This window comes from Danio aesculapii, chromosome 5, assembly GCF_903798145.1.
Source record: "Danio aesculapii chromosome 5, fDanAes4.1, whole genome shotgun sequence".
NCBI classification, from domain to species: Eukaryota; Metazoa; Chordata; class Actinopteri; order Cypriniformes; family Danionidae; genus Danio; species Danio aesculapii.
The window spans coordinates 68327066-68345026 of NC_079439.1; the positions used below are offsets into that span (position 1 = coordinate 68327066).

The 17961-nt window shown below is 35.5% G+C and overlaps 1 protein-coding gene across 2 annotated transcripts; it reads right to left on the reverse strand.

Moving 5' to 3' along the window:
• Nucleotides 1–4607: 4607 nt before the first annotated feature.
• On the reverse strand, nucleotides 4608–13968 carry cdca5 (cell division cycle associated 5). Of its 2 annotated transcripts, none has more exons than XM_056457101.1 (5): nucleotides 13666–13968; nucleotides 13418–13494; nucleotides 10761–10823; nucleotides 9787–10287; nucleotides 4608–6171 (listed from the first exon to the last, which is right to left on the reverse strand). In XM_056457101.1, the coding sequence occupies exons 1-5, from the start codon at nucleotides 13718–13720 to the stop codon at nucleotides 6091–6093; spliced, it is 777 nt and encodes a 258-aa protein (XP_056313076.1). In that variant the 5' UTR covers nucleotides 13721–13968; the 3' UTR covers nucleotides 4608–6090. The 2 variants fall into 2 exon arrangements, with proteins under 2 accessions (XP_056313076.1, XP_056313075.1); XM_056457100.1 differs by having other exon boundaries at nucleotides 13415–13494.
• Nucleotides 13969–17961: the final 3993 nt, after the last annotated feature.

Genomic DNA, 17961 nt, shown 5'->3' on the forward strand with positions numbered 1-17961 from the left:
GAAAGTTTCATGATGCTGGAATATTCCTTCAACTATGCTATAATAACTGAAACATGTCCTGCAACTGGTTTACAAGTAATGGGTTGCAGCTGGAAGGGCATCCGCAGCGTAAAGCATGTGCTAGATAAGTTGGCAGTTCATTCCGCTGTGACGACCCCAGATTAATAAAGGGACTAAGCCAAAAAGAAAATGAATGTCCTGTCTAGTTCTTCAGTGTATTCATCAGAGCAGCTTTCTGATACTTTCTAAAGTTTCATTAGGCTGTGTTGTTAAAAAGTTTTTAATATTTAGCTATGATTTACATTGTCCATACAAATATAAGCTCTGCTGTACAGTACACTGTGCCTAACTATGCCATTTATTTTAAGACTATATGTTCCCAAAATATAATAACCTCATAGTTTTCTGCTGAAATGAGGCACTTGGGTGCTGTGCTTTCCTGCAAATACACATTTCTAAAGTTGTAAATAAAAAATATTGGAGTAACTTTTTCAAGAAAATGCTATTTCAGTCTTTTAATATTTCATATTTAATTAATTGTTACTTATAGTAACCGAGAAAACACATGCATATAGAAAAACATTAACAAATTCAAAAAACGTCAATTTAACAACACATTTAACAACATACAAATGAAGAAAGGTATTGAAAATAGTGCACACCACATCAGAAATGTATTGGGGACCCCAAAAAGTGACGAACCGGCTGCTTCCTGTTTAGAGTCAGCAATGTTGTTTAAGATCTGAGGTAAGTTTTTTGTATTTTTATCAAATTAATAGTACTGCGTCCCAATTCGCATACTTATACTACGCCCTAGTATGTACTTTTTTTCGTAAAAGAAAGGTATATACTTTTGAGTGTGTAACAGAAAAGAAACGTTATGCAAGCTTTGAGACATACCTCCTCATTAACAGATCGTTATGTTACATCCCGTCAATCAACTCGACACATCCTCCACATTTCTTTCATATTTAACTACCTAACAGTTACCTTGGAGAAGCAGCAGCACCTAATCTGCCATTCGCAAGTCTTCCATGCAGAGAAATCTCCTCAGGTCTTTATATAATTATGCATTCAGACGTTAATATCCAAACATATCTTGATATAAGTTCACATTGTTGTCGTAGATCAAATACAAAACAGAAAACGCGGTTTAAATATGTTGCAGTTGGCTAGATATTGATTAACAGTCATTCAAACAACTTTACCGAAGCATCTCTACTGGACGGTTGGTCTCGCGTGTCCGCCATGTTTGTAGTTTGTTTACACTTTTCACCCGCGTTTGTAGTTCTAATCAAATTCACGTCCAAATCGCAATGTATTGCGCAGTATTAGCGATTTGATCATCGAAGGTTGTAATCTTCAGGGCATCGAAGGTTCTACACTTGTAATTTTTACAGGAAATAGTAAACCATCCGGGAACCATACTCCTTTCAACATATATTTTGGGACATACTATTTCTATTTTCAAATACTATTCAGGATGGATAGTATGCGAATTAGGACAAAGCATAGCAATTTTCAAACATTAATGAGAAGTAATTCTACAAGTTATTGTTTGTGTGTGTAAAATGTAAACTAAATCTATTTTCATGTCCCTACTGAAAAAAAACAGCTTAAACCAGCCTAGGCTGGTTGGCTGGTTTAAGCTGGTCGACCAGCCTGGTTTTAGAGGGGTTTTGGCCGTTTCCAGGCTGGTTTCCAGCCATTTCCAGCCTGGTCTTAGCTGGTCAGGCTGGAAAATGACCAGCTAAAACCAGCTTGACCAGCCTAGACAGGCTGGGAGCCCAGCCAAACCAGCTATGTCCAGCTTAAACCAGGCTGGTCAAGCTGGTTTTAGCTGGATTTAGCTGGTCATTTTTCAGCCTGACCAGCTAAGACCAGGCTGGAAATGGCTAAAAACCAGCCTGGAAATGGCCAAAACCCCTCTAAAACCAGGCTGGTCAACCAGCTAAAACCAGCCAACCAGCCTAGGCCCGTTTAAGATGGATTTTTCAGCAGGGGTAGCTGGCTGCTTTTATGTATTCATATAGGCAATAGTACCTTTTGTGTTTCATGTTTTGTTTCTTGCTTGAATATAATTAAAACAACACCTGCCACAGCTATACGAATCCCTGGGCAGATTTCCAGGGTTTGCGGGTTTGATGCGTTTCCAGTTTGTTCGTTCCATTCCGTGCCAGAAACAATCAATGCTAAATTATATAACACTGGTCAGGCATCCAACCGTAATCAATGTCAAACTGCAAGTGAAATTCAACCTTCAGGAAAAGAACAAACGGACACAGACCCAATCACAGCCCCAAATGAAAAGCCAGACAGGAACGATAATTTCCTCTTATTATATAATAGCAGCATGCACACAAGGACATTACAGCAGCCGAATTCATTGCCAATATGTCTTCAGGATCTGTTCGCCCTGCATTGATTATTGCTGTACCGCCACGTTGTACAGCCTTATTGGATTTCTCTGTCCTAGTGTAATACAAATATCAAATAATTCATCTCGTCGCTTGGTAAAGTCTGATTTGAGAGGATTCACACCAACTTTGCCAACTAAAAAAAAATACACATGTTGACATCAAGTTAATTATATGTTAATTTGCAGTTATATGCCTACTTCCAGAAGTACTAGCAACAGAGAGTCTTACACTCACCACTTTGCTGCTAGTTCGAACTAATGCAAAATGAGTTGAAACAACCCAATTCTTACGTTTTTTTTGTGTGATAACTTAATTGTTTTATGTTCAATCCACTTAAATTTGTAAAAAGGACAAACATGAAGGAATTGTGTGAAATCCAGCATTATTTACAGTTTACTAGGGCTGATATCACGATATAATCCTTCATAACATTTAGTATAAATAATTATTGAATATTTTTTTACAATCTATTTAGGAATATTAGGATATTTAATTTATTTAACCACTTTATTTTAGTGTACCAACATTACTGATGCCTCATTCACACTAGCAGCGACTTTTCAGCTGCAAACACATGTCTGTGGAAAACATCCATACACTTTCATATTCGCACACACACACATACACTACGGCCAGTTTAGCTTATTCAATTTACCTATAGCGCACGTGTTTGGACTTGTGGAGGAAACCCATGCCAACACGGGGAGAACATGCAAACTCCACACAGAAATACCAACTGACCCAGCCGGGACTCAAACCATATGACCTTCTTGCTGTGAGGTGACCACTCACCACTGAGCCACCATGCCGCGTCACCCATATGCAACATATTTTGAAATATTGTAAAAATGTCAGCTGTTTTTTCAATCATTACAATTACAAATATGTAGATATGCTCAAATGTATGAGCTATAATTTTAATATATATTAGCTATAGTCTCATGTGTTATAATCAAATTAAATTAAATCTAATATGTCTGAACAGGGGCGTAGCGGACATTTTAAAAGTGGGGGGGGACGCCTGTATGAGATCATATGTTCATATAATTATTAATCACCTGTTTCTAAATGGTCTGTCTCTAAAGGTGAGGGGGACGTATCCCCCCGTCCCCCCTGGTTGCTACGCCTCTGTGTCTGAACATTTAACTTATTATGTAACTTTTTAGATTATGTAACTTATTAAACAAGGTTAATCATGTTCCACCTTAATTTTATGAGTTACACAAGCAGTTTTAAGGATAATAGAACATTATTTTTAAACATTATTCTTACCTGTCCAAAATGAAAAAAAAGAAGAAGAAGTTTTTTACTCTCTGATAGTCAAAGCAAGTAAAAAAAAATGTCTTAAGCATTAAAAAATTCAGGAAAAAGTGTTTTATGTAAATTCGGACTACGAGTCCACATATATGAACATAATTTTTCTCTAAAAGTACATCACATCAAAAGATGATACTTAGGTTTTTATTCTAATTAAGTTCTAATTAGCCCAAATAGCAGAATAGAGAATTAAAATTTAATTAAAATTTAAAAATGCATGTAAAAAACACCTTGGGCCTTAAGAGGATAAGGTAGTGTTTTTTTTGGTGTAGTTTATTTATAAACCCAAAAGTTAGTACAAGACAAAAGACTAAATGAGCTGAGGCAAAATACAATTAAAAAATAAAATAATACTAATAAGGATGGCAGCAAAACTCAACCAAAAGAACTGCAGCATATTAGCATATTTCACTTTTAAAACTAGATCCTTAACATTAACTGATTCATTCAACTGTACTTTTAGCCAGATTAGATAACTGATGGGTGGCCTGTGTGTTGAAATGATCGATGTAAAGAAACCCCAACACATGCCAGAGCAAACACCCTAAATGATCGTAAATCAAAAAAATGTATCAGCCGGAAACAATAATTATCAAAATTGTTGAAGATCAAGTGCTCACTCTAGTGGTGAAGCAGAGTAAAACTACCACATACACAAATGATATCATAAAAAAAAAACACTCGGCATGGTGATGGATTCCTATTTAGTGTATGTGTGCATCTAAATAATAATAATATATCTAGCTTATTTTTTTTTCCAACCCTTATGTAATGATCAAATTAACTACCCTTTCGATTTGTTGGTGTCTGTTTTTGACCCATTGACTTCCATTATAACAACATTCTTTGGATTCATCTTCAATGCCTCAATAACGCTCAATAATGTTCATGTCTGGTGACTGGGCTGGCCAATCCTTTCAGAAACTTTGATGTGGAGGCTAAAGTATGAGGAGGAGCGCTATCCTGCTGAAGAATTTGCTCTCCTGTGGTTTGTAATGTAATGGGCAGCACAAATGTCTTGATACCTCAGGCTGTTGATGTTGCCATCCACTCTGAAAATCTCTCGCACGCCCCCATACTGAATGGAAAAATCATAGTTTGGGGTTACTTCACCAAACTTGACTGATTTCTGTGAGAATCTTGTGTCCATGTGGGTTCCAGTAGGTCTTCTGCAGTATTTGTGATAATTGGGATGCAGTTCAACAGGTGATTCATCTGAAAGATCAACTAGTAGTCAAGTTATAATTTGTTACACTTACAACTGGGGCCAACAACAAAACTTTTGTCAGGTAGTTTATAATCATGCATTCTGGATTGTTGCTGTTTTTCTGTTTGGAAGAGGTAAAATGTGTAAGCTTTACTGTTGATCATCAGTTGGCAGCATTAACCCTTAAGACAGGCCTGTGCAAAAAAAGTTCCTGGCTTTTATAGGGAGTTCTATGGAGAATAACAGCAAATTATGAGCGTGCATGAATATACTTGCTGTTCTGAGAGCGGAAATGATTAGAGTTTCTCTGACATATCATGATAAGTGCACAAAGGTCTCTGTTACCCAACCATACTCCATTTAAAAGGCAGAAATGAAGCTTTTATTTGCACTTCAACTGATAAGCAACAGTAAAAAAATCTATTTTACCTCTTCCCAACACGGTAAACCACCAACAATAAATACTGCATAATAATATGATGTAATGGCGTTGCAATCAAAAAAATGCTATTATAATAGAAGTCAATGGGGCACAAACAGCCACAAACATAATGAAAGTGTAGTCAATTTGCCCAGTGTATTGTGAAACAGAGGAAGATGTGGGCAAATTAAGCCTCAGAATCACCCCACAGTAAATGAAAACATCCCCAACAGCACACAAGTGTAAATATGTTTTGAAATATAAATATTAAGCTACATAACTTATCTAGACAATTGAATATGCAAAGAGACTTACATCGTGTGATCATCCCTTCTGCTGCCATTTTTAAAAATATCTCAAAAACTTTCTATACGCCAAAACATACGCTTTTAAATCTGACAACTTTACTCTGCCAGAATGCTATTTATTCACATATCATCCTTCAACAATATGCACATATGAGAAACAGAAGACGTTTAAAAAAAAGATGCATTGGATGAATTATTTTAACCAAACTGATCCATTAGATCTGTAAAACATTAAAAGTTTTTCTTTTTCAGGAAGTGAAATGGCTGAATGATGCTTGTATCGTTGTGAAATGAATCATATCTAAGCAGAACTGAAACAGTTTGATCTCTTAAAACAGGCTTGTTAAATCGTCAAGACTTGGCAGAGAGGAAGAATAATGAACAATGTCCTGAGCACATGACGGTTTTTCGGAAATTTCATTCAACAAACAGTTCAAAACTTTCAGCTTCCTCGAACTCAGCGTTCATCTGGGCAGCAAGAACGTCCAACTCTGACATCTAAAAAAAGTAAGAAAACAGTACACAAAACTGTAATAAACATGACATGTTTAATAATGAAGCCCAGTCCAAACTCTGAAAATATCAGTAAGTTTGCCATCTTTTGTATTTTTTTATATTTTCCCCATTTATTAATTTAAATTACTCAGAAATGTAGAGGAATTGATTTAAACTGCATATACATATTGTTCATATTGTGTGCTGACATGCACACAAACTAATGCATATTAAATATGACATTTTTGACTGATTTGAATTCTTTCATTAAGCAACACAAAAGCAAAACTGTTGAAAGAAAGAAAACATTAGGGGTGTGTGGGAATATAAATTTATATAATTTAGTTTCAAATGAATAATAATCTACATATAACTGAAAAGTTATATTCTTTGGTTTTTGATTACATAATTTTATTAACAGCCCAGCCATGAGGGACATTTACCTTTGTCTTTCTGACTACAGGCTAAGCCAGAGTAATGCAAATGCTAACGACTGCCTTTGTCTTTGGGTCATGCTTTCACGCTACAGAAACCATTTTGTTAATTAACTTGTGTGGTCAGTAGCTGGGCTAGTTTCTACACCTATATGCCAATTTACCCCGCTGACTCTAATACTGAATTTGCATGCTTTGTTTAGCCATTTCCCCTCCTCCTAAGACAATATAGACAGGAAACCTTTGTCTTAATTCAGACTTGTGATAAAACTCACAGACTGCAGACTTCCAATAGGCTCTGCAGACACATGGACTTCTTGAAGACGCTGTATGACTGCAGATTACCCAACACGTCTCAATAAAGGAATTCTGCTTGTTTCGAGTCTTCTGGACTGGGTTCTCTTTTCTATATTCACTCATTTATTGGTTTACAACAGGTGTCAAAATTAATTGTTTCTTCGCTGCACCGCGATGCAGACGTGGACAATTTGTTATCGTTTCAGTTATAATCATAACCAGTTATTATGTATTGACATCATTCATCTCATATGCGCTGTGTCGCCGTAGCTTACTATGGCGAGGGAGGCGAGCGTGAGTATTTACAGTGCTCCAACTACTTAAAAAACGCAGAAGCTGTGCACAAATTCACTGCGTGCGTGTTTGCTGGACAGTCTTTCACTGACACTTACAGCAGAAGCCCCTATTTCACTGCGATTGAGAAAATGAAAGTAAACTCCATTTCTCTCTCTCACTGTGGCTCGTTTGACCTGCTAGCGTGACTTTTCCTCTCCTCTCGGCTGTTACAGCGATACTTCGGGATACAGACACGAGCGCATGTCTGCAGAGTTTTCCTCACCATGTCCATCATGGATCAGCTGTGATCGCCGCTGCCGTTTATCAGTGTCACTCATCTGTGTAGAGCGCCAGCCCCTAAGAGCCAATCGCAGCCCTTTCTGTTGAGCGCGTGACCAATCAAAGGGGTTTATTTGCTATAAATGCTCTTGTTGTTTAAAGGTAGAGTTTATATATCTGACTGTTTGTATTAAAAGACAAAATTGTATTACAAATAGTATATAAATATATTCATACATTTTAATACAAAAATTGCTGCTGTGAAAATATAAAACTGTGTATGGAAAGCACTGTCAATGCACCGTGATAGCGAATTGAACCGAATCGATGGTATGATAATCGTAACTAAACCGTGAGACCAGAGTAGGTTCACACCTCTAGAAAACATATTCCATTACATTTGCTTTGAAATAAAAAAATTCCCCACACTTCCCAAGATAATCTTAATATTACTTGAATATAATCGGTGTAGTATTTGGTTTAAAATGCAGAAATTTAGCTTGAATATTCATGTGATATTCCAACACAATCTCACTGCAATTCGTAACTTTTTGATTTAGTGGCGATTTAGTAATTCATATGAATTAGTACGATCTTATTCATATAATTTAGCACAATTTGCTCATCCTCCAATGACGGTTGGATTTAGGTGTGGGGTTTGGTGCCATGCCTATTTTTTTAAAATCGTATAATTTCATATGATTGAACCTGTTCGAATTTGTACGAATTAGCCACTAAACTGACAAACGTAAAATAGTTACGTTTCCTCGCAGACCTCTCCCCGTGACTGTCGTGCACCTTTCAGAAAATATAACTACATGTCACATTGATGTGTATCGCAAGCTCTGTGATTGGTGTGCTTGGTAGCTGTGACCAGTGTGGGTGGGACCGTGAGTCATGCACACCCGTTGGAGCGAGTGTTTATAAGTGTCGAGTCCTGTGAAGGAGCTCCATATGGAAACTGTTGTTTTGTGTTTACCTTATGATTAATGTTGTTGCACGTCTGTCGGTTCCCACCACTGAATGAGCGAGTTTTATCTACTTGTACATTAAGGTAGAGTTCAGACATAACACCAGCGAAGAAACTCGACACAGAGGAACATAAATTCTGCCAGCTAAAATCTATGTTTTTTTTGTTTTTTTTAAGTAATTATTTTTTGGACATTTTAAACATTATTTTGTGTGCAGGATTCATGAAAATATTAGTGCATGCAGTGCTGTGTGCATGTGATTTGAGGAATATGCAGGGTAGATAACTGCATTACAGCTGGTTGTTTTAACCAAAATTATTTAGTAAGATATTTTTTCAATTACAATTAAGCACCCTGTCATAGATTAACCTTCAATCGATCAAATTCAGTTTATTTCTGTTAATTCCCATACAGTTGAAGCCAGAATTAATAGCCCTCTTAAATTATTAGCCCCCACTGTATATATTTTTCCCCAATTTCTGTTTGACAGAAAGAAGATTTCTAAACATAACATTTTTAATAAATGATTTTTAATTGCTGATTTTTTAAATCTTTGCCATGATGACAGTACATAATATTTTGCTAGATATTTTTCAAGATACTAGTATTCAGCTTAAAGTGACATTTAAAGGCTTAACTAAAGTAATTAGGCAAGTCATTATATAGGCGAATTACCGGTTTGTTACAATTTACCATATGTAACTGTTTTGCTGAAATCATTGCTGCAATCAAAAACGATTAATGTGTATGATTCAGCATAGTGTGAATTTACCTGATATAACATGAGAACTGCAGAGTTTAGCACTTTTAAATAGGTCCTCACTTCATTCAGCTCGACTGATGGCTGTTAGCCAAGGACGTCTGCGGTTGGCATCAAAAGCAGTGTGGTGTACGGTAAAATATAAGTTTTCTATGGTCTTTTTTTGCAGCTAGTATGCACGGTAAGTTGGTAATTCCCCTATAATAATGGTTTGTTCTGTAGACAAATATACGAAAAACAACTATTGTTTAAGGGGGCTAATAATATTGACCTTAAAATGGTTTTTAAAAAATAAACTGCTTTTATTCTAGCCGAAGTACAACAAATCAAAGTTTTTGCAGAAGAAAAAATATTACCGGAAATACTGTAAATAAATTCCTTGCTGTTAAACATCATTTGGGAAAAATGTGAAAAAAATAAATAAAATAAAAATTCAGGGCTAATAATTTCGACGTCAACTTTATATTCCCATGGGAAGTTTCCAGCCTTGAAAATTCTCCAAATTTTGCAACCCTAGTCACAAATACCTTTTTATATTTTGATTGCATGTCAGAAAAAAAAACTTGTACAGACTTGTTTGTTTTCCCCAACTCGCTCTCACCTTTATCTGTTGAACGCGCTTCCTCCTGGTGGTCTTTTTTCCCAGACACACACCAGGAATGTTTGGATCAACCTCTGGAGGGTTAGAAGCGCTTTCATCAGCAGCAGAGATGTTGAAAGAACCCACAGAGAGGGACATGGAGCCCAGAGGAGCGCTTCGAGATCTTTCTGTCTTCCGCATCACCTCTGGAGTCTGAAGACGCTCGAAACCAAACAGGGACTCTCTGTTGCGTGGAGAAGAGGAACGGGCAGGTTTGGGACTTTCGAAGGATTTGTCCCCCATACTGAGGCGACTATAGGAGCGCCGCACTTTCTGCGACCAAACCGAGTCCTGTTCTGATTCTGCAGGCTGAGGAGGAGGAGATGAAGACGGGAGGATTGGAGACAGGGCAGATGTCTTGGGCTCTGCTGATATGGCCGGCGAAGATGTCAAGACTTTGGAGCGCTTTGATGACACTTCAGATATTCTCTCCACATTCTCCTTGTTGCTGTTAGACAAGGCCTAGAAGGAGATTTATGATTATCATTATTAATTTAAATCATTAGTTAGATAACTTATTGATTCTGAAGGAAATCCAGTCATCCAATAGCATACCATGCATGAAACATAGACAGCAGATGCATGACCACACAGAGGAAAAGGAGTTCATGTTAAAGGGATAGTTCATGACCTCATGATTTACTCTCCCTCATATGGTTTCAAACCTGTTTTTAGTTTCTTTTTTTCCCTGTTGAACACAAAAGCAGATATTTTGAAGAATGCTGGTTTCTGAGACTCATCGACTTCCATAGGAAATTTGTTTATGGAAGTCAATGGGTGGAAGCTACCAGCATTCTTGCGTCTTCTTTTGTGTTCAAATGAACACAAAGTGAACAAGTGAAGGGTGAGTAAACGATGGAAGAATTGAAATTTTTTGGTGAACTGTCCCTTTAAGGTCCAAAAAATAAACATGAGCATTAAATTGGTTAAATTACCTGAGTTTTCCTGGGTGCAATTTTCCGAACAGTGATCGACCGCTTCATGGCCACTGGTGGAGCCTTTAATAAGAGTAATACAATTATATTATACATCAATTAACCTGGGTTTTACTGTTGTATGATGCATGAATAATTAATGCTGACAAGTGGTAACTTGAAATAGGCATGGTCAACAGTGTTGCCAACTTAGCAACTTTGTTTCTAGAATTAGCAACTTTTCATAATACCCTTGCAACTTTATTTTCAAAAAGCATCTTGCAACAAATTTAGCACTTTTTAACATTCATTTGGCTACTTTTAGCAATTTTTAAACAGTGACTCAAAAGAGCAGTGGCCGCAGGGTTTACTCAACACGCACACATATCACATTCAAGTTAAATTGCTAGCTCAGATTGTTTTTCAACTGTTAATTTACTGATATTTGTTAACATGTATTATTGCTGGTAATTTAGGTAGCAATAAATTCCAATAGTGCTATAATTGTTGTCACTTTTACAAATGTGTTAATTCCACAAGTTAAAGAGTAAGTACACAAGCTGTGATTGTTTAAAAGAATGAAACTGTTCATTATAAGTGTTATATTTAAAAAAAAAAAAATAAATTCTTATCAAAAAGTTAATTTTACAAATAGTCAACTCTATTTTTCATACAAATCTAAATAGACATATTTCAAATGTTTTTGCTGAGATGGCCAGTCAATTTGAGAAAACATTAATTATTTTGTATATACATAAAGATGTAGTTTTGAGTTGCGATTACGCAATGACGCCATCACGCAAAGTAGTATGTTAATAAGAACCTATTTATTGTGCATCTGGATGTAATGTTTTAATATAACATAATACACGGCGCCTCAAAGAGCAGAGACATGACGGGCTTACGCTTGTCAGATACTATGTGGTGGTGTCACTGATATGCAAAATAGTGTGTGACGTCATCTGGCAACATTCAGCTACTCTTCGGGCAGGCTTTAGCTACTTTTCATTGGAAACAGTTGGCAACACTGATGGGCAATAACCAGTTTCAAGGTTTGCCGTGGTTTGGAAATATCAAGGTTTTAAAACCGCTGAAATTTTCTGTTATCCCACTCCTACAGTTTTTTTTTGTTTTATTTGTTGTAAAGAAACCTGTATTTTTGAAACTAATGAAGACAGCAGAAGTCAGTGATTTATTTGAATTATTTAGTGAGACATGTTTACTGTTACAAAATATGTTTCCTAAAATAAAATATATTTTATTCAATGGGGGAGAAGTTGTTGTTTTTTTTACCCGGACATCTAAAAATAATATATTTTAAAACAGTAATCACAATACCGTGATATTTTTATCTAAGAAACTTATACTGTCCCATGCCTAACTTTGAAGCACCTCATTTATGATAATTAACAACAAACACTTAACCAATTTAATCCTAATGACACCTACTTATTAATAATTTACAACTGTTAACAATTTTCACTAATTAGATAAGAGATATTTGGACTAGAAATGAGACAAAGCAAAGTAGGAAAAGCATTTTTTGGATTGCGATTATTCAATTTCTGTATCTGAATAATGATAGTCTTCCTAGAAAACCATCGAATACTGCTATTCAACTAACTTGTGAAACTGTATTTTTTTACATTTCAATATGTATCGTAGGAAAAAAAAGTATATATATATATTTTTTTTTTCCATACGATACATATTGAAATGTAAAAAAATACAGTTTCACAAGTTAGTTGATATAGCAGTATCAGATTTTTCTAATATCGTGCAGCTCTAACATGTATCCATTGATGACTAATAGTACGTTTGACTTTAGCTAAAAAAAAAAGCTAAATATTATTCATAAATATACTTTTCTGATGTACATTCAACTTGTGTTACAATAAAAAAGTATGCTAATACTAAGATTTGATGTGGATTTATCTGAAATATGCAGCTATATGTTACAGCTCCCCTTTAATGCTCTGCCAGAGTTGGTAATTCTTCAGATTTATGAGAAAATAAAACAATACAATGACCAATGTGAAAACAGCAAACTTTCAAGATGATATTAGGACGGCATTGTGGGTAGTACGATCGCCTCACAGCAAGAAGGTCGCTGGTTCGAGCCTCGGCTGAGTCGGTTGGTATTTCTGTGTGGAGTTTGCATGTTCTCCCCGTGTTGGTGTGGGTTTCCTCCGGGTGCTCCGGTTTCACCCACAAGTCCAAAGACATGCAGTACATGTGAATTGGGTAAGCTCAATTGTCCGTAGTGTATGTGTGTGAATGGGAGTGTATGAATGAATGAATGAATTAATATATATAAATTAATGATGACAAGATCTCAGGCTACCTTGAATACCAGCAGCAACTGTCAGATAAGATCATTTTAATATTAAAAGAAGCTAATGATGTATATAATACATTTCTCTCAATGTATAGCTTATGTCATACGTTTCTTTCTAAATGTTTAAAGTTTCATTAAAATATAGATTGGCATTATAGATTAATTAGCACCACAGAATTAACAGAGAGCAAAAATAACAAGGTAGCAACAATTTTTAAACATGTGATGTGAAAAACAACCTTACTTTGTCAACTCACAGCACTCAGTTTGTATTTTTACATACACAGACGTGAACACCTGAGGTGTCAATGTTTCATCAGTGAATTTCTAAACTCACCACCTCTTTAGATGGCAGATTCTCATCATTTGCAGACAATCTGCTGGACCTCCTTCGTGCTGGACTCTTTCCATTTGACTCTATGTACGAACAAAATTTGTGTTTAGAAAGAAAAAAAACACAAAACGGATCACACTAGCATTATAAAGCGTTCATTCCCATTCATTAATCATCTTATACTAGCACAGGATAACTGCAGATTACACCCGGTTACAAAACGAAAGTGTTTTGTTCAGAATAATAACACTCACTTATGATTTGATCGCTGCTTTTCCTTGACGTTAATCGTGGGGTTTTGGTGCTCATCTTGCAAAACGTCACCGATCCAGAATACAAAACAGACAGCTGCTAGCTAGCAAGCTAACACAATAAACACTCGAGAAGTTTACAACGCGACGATCGCAGGACGCAAACAATCAGAGCCGTGCGTTTGTTTCGTTTACACGTTGTTATATGGAGTAATAACCAACAAACAGATAAAACTTAGCCGCTTTGGGTAAACACAAACAGACTCTACTTTTTAAATTCGCCCGCCTTCACATTGTAGTAACAAACATGGCGGAGGCGGGGTGGAGCTAACGCAACATCCGGTGAATTAAACTTATTTTCCTCTAAGGGGCGCTATACATATATACAATAACAAAATAAGGGAACACTTGGAGTTACATTGAGTTGTTTAAGTGTCCCTTTTTAGTGTATAATTACACAATTATATAATAAGTGGTAGTACTTGAATAAGGATATATTGTTATATCATTAAAGTAAGGTAAGTTCACTGTGTTATGTACTTCATCGTTGTTGTAATTTAATATATGTAGTTTTCTGTTTTTGGATTGTTTAAAAAGCCTGTTCGCACACCAAATCTGCATTTATTTAAGGAGAAATTGGCCTACAGTACAAACATCGCAAAGTATTACAATGTATAAACTCCCATTTGAATAAATATTATTTTAAATAACCGAAATCATTGTAATATCTCCTCAAGAACAGTTCTTGAGCAGTATATCAGTGTATTGAAAGTAGTAGTCTATTAAACAAATAATCCTGAAATGTATGTAGGCCTATATTTTGGTTTCCACAAAAATATAAAGCACCAATTCTAGTAATAATAACAGTATTATTTATAACTGAGTACACATAATAGGGGAAAAGGTAAAATCTTAACCGGAAACACTACATGCTGGCGACACCTGCTGGTCGAACCTATGAAAATACAATAACAACAGCCCAAATGTATATTTTTAGTCATTGATTGAGACGATAGACCAGGGGTAGGAAACTTATGGCTCGAGAGCCACATGTGGCCGAAAACATGTGGCTCTCCAGCTGTCTCCCTTCAAGAAAAAATGTAAACTGTCTCCAAAAATCAGTTTCCTCTTGAAAATACAATTAAAATGGCCTTTTTATTGTATATTTTACAGCAAAATGAGTAAGAATAAAAGGATGTTTCAACCAATGCGCGTGTGCGGCGCTGTGGACTAACTTGAATCGCGATGCCAATAAAGGGCATTCAATTTACATTTCGATGGTAACCTTGCGCCATCAAATTCAAACAATGTTCATGAGTGGTGAAAAGAAAGAAATTTGTCCTTTATCAATACATGGACTTGCTCAACATGTGATGCTTCATATATAATGGCTCTTTAAAAACATGCATTTGCCCAAAAAAAATCTAAATTTTTTAAACCCCTGCCATAGACTGTAAAAGATTTGGATGTAGTATCCGTGACCACACTCATAGGTTTATGAAGAACCCTAACAGCTATATTTTAGCTCAGTTGGAGGTTTACATTTTTTGTTGTGCTGTATTTTGACATCTCTAAAATACCATTAAACTTATCTAGTTTCATAAACAGGCTTTAATATGTTGGTCCCTTACATATAATTATACTTTTTCTCCTCAAACCTATTTTATTTGGAATAACAAAAATATTAGATATAAAAATAAATCTCTTTTTTTTTAAATAGCTGCAGGGTTCTTACACCTTTTCTAACTTCAAATTCCAGGACTTTTCAAGCACTTCCAAGGTGCATTTGTATGTTTTTTCAGCACCTAACAACCACGATAAATTACATTTATATTTGCTGTATGTACTTTTTCACATTTAAATCCATTGTGCTGTTTTAAAAAACACAACATGACATTTTAGCTTAAATTGTTGAATACTTTGGAGCATAGATTTATTAAAATATTTCACCCAAAAACGTTAAAAGAAGAAAAACTTCAGTTATTGGATGAAGTATCTTTTTAAGTTTGGTCTCTTTCTACCTAAAGTTGATTTCTCAAAAAATGAGCTTACAGTCAGATTGTGTTTAGGTGTAGTACCAAACTTTCATGTCCACCGCTATTCAAAACTCATGTAAAAATAAAATCCTTATGAGTGAGAAAATATTCCTGCTGCAAATTAATGAAGTATGTCAACTGTTTCAAAAATCAGTCACCAAATATGGAAACCACAGTTTGAAAGCTTTCATCAATATTACTTTTGATTATTGTCAATATTACTTTAGGTTAGGACTGAGGTACTGTTTTAACTGTATGGTAAATGTCCCACCTGTCAAATGGTTTTCGTTATGTGCAAAATGCATTTTAAGCTAATAGAAAAACTACTCTGTAAGATAACGAGTTATTATGAAAGCAAGGCAATTTCAAATTCAAGCAGGTTCAAGCACTTTGTCCAAAATCCAAGCACTTTTCTAACCTTGAAAACACCATATTAAAAATCAAGCATTTTCCAGGATTTCCAGCACCCATATGAACCCTGTAACTGGTTTACTATAAATATTCTTTTAGTTAGTCAGCTCTCAGATGACTCCCTTTTTCATATGAAAAATGTATGCATCAGTTTTCTTATCCTGTTCCCCCCAAAGAATATGCCATAGTTTTTAGTGCAATCCCTGATTGTGTTATACCTTTAGTCAAATCTGGCCCCAAAGGTTCTTTAGATTCTTTTATTTTTGACAACACAAACCTTGTTGACCAAACTCTTCTCAGTTCTATGTCAAACAAAGATGTTCGCTTGGTTATTAATAGTTCTCGGATCTCTTTACCTGCTTGCATAGGTTTTTGGAATAATATATTTGGTGACAGATTGGGAACAGTTTTGGCTCCTTCGGAAAAAAATATTTTTATCTAATAAAGCTGTCGAAGTCTTAATCCAAATCATTTAGAATTGCCACCCAATAACTACCAAACTAGCTAAATTTAATAACAATATTTCCCCTAAATGCTCATGTTGTACTCAATATGATGAAACACTAAATCATTTATTTTGGGAGTGTTCTTACTCTTAAGGGTTTTGGGTTGACTTTTCCAATTTCATTAAACAATTCTTATTTCCAAACTTCTGTATTTAACCAAAAATTGTATTCTTTGATTACTCTCTGAATGTAGATCCTTCTCATTGTAAATGTATTAATTTATTGTTTTTTTTTTTTTTTGGCTAAATTTTACATCCATAAATGTAAATTTTCAAAGAAACACCCTTACTTTTTATTTTTCTCTTTAAAAGACTCTAACTATTATATTGCATGTAAAACTCTTTCTTGCTGTAAATCATTTAAACTTGTTTAATTTGCTGGAATTTTATTTATGTAACCCTTTTTGTCTCCTTGTTCATATTGTGCTCATATTGTGTAATCATAATAAAAATTTAAAAAAATAAATAAATAACCTACCAGTGGGCGTGGCCAACCGTCGCCATTTTATTCGCGCGTCATCGCACCAACCGGGGGTTACCAAACAAGGGCAAAGAGACGGAGCGTGTTTGCCTGCTTCTGCCAGGACAGTCTCAAAAATAACCACACACGTAACCAGCGGGATTTGTTCGTGAAAGAGGATTTGCACATTCTCATTCAGGATGAACTCGCAAGTTTCAAACATTCAAAACTTTTTGTACACTCTTATACATCAGCACCTAGACTGCAGCTCTGCACAAGAAGTTTGGCCAGAGGAGAAATAGTCATGCCCAACTGAACCTGGTTTCTCTCAAGGATTTTTCCTTCACTTTTGTCAATTGGTGAAGTTTTGTTCCTCGCCAGTCACCACTGGCTTGCTTGGTTTGGGACTTGTGGAGCTGCGCATCAATGGATTTTTCCTTCAGTGTTTGGGCTCTCAGCAGTGAAAATTAAACCACATTGAACTGAACTTCAACTCTGGAAACTGGACTGACACAATTTACTAGAACTTCTATGTTAAACTGCTTTGACACAATCTACATTGTAAAAGCGCTATAGAAATAAACATGAATTGAATTAGCATCTATAGTAGGAACCCTCAAAAATACTATGAAAGTCAATGGCTGTTTTTCCAACACTCTTCAGTATATTTCTTTGTGTTCAGCAGAAAAAAACCCAAACTCAAATAGGTTTTGAACAAGCGGAGAATGAGGAAATTGACCATTTTTAATTTATTAGTGAACTATTCTTTTGAAACAGAAACAAACAAATTAATAGGCTAAAAATAATAATTTTAACACATCTCTCTCCTTCACAATTTTAACTGTGGACATCAGGTTATAAACAAGCAAACACTGTTAATAACAACC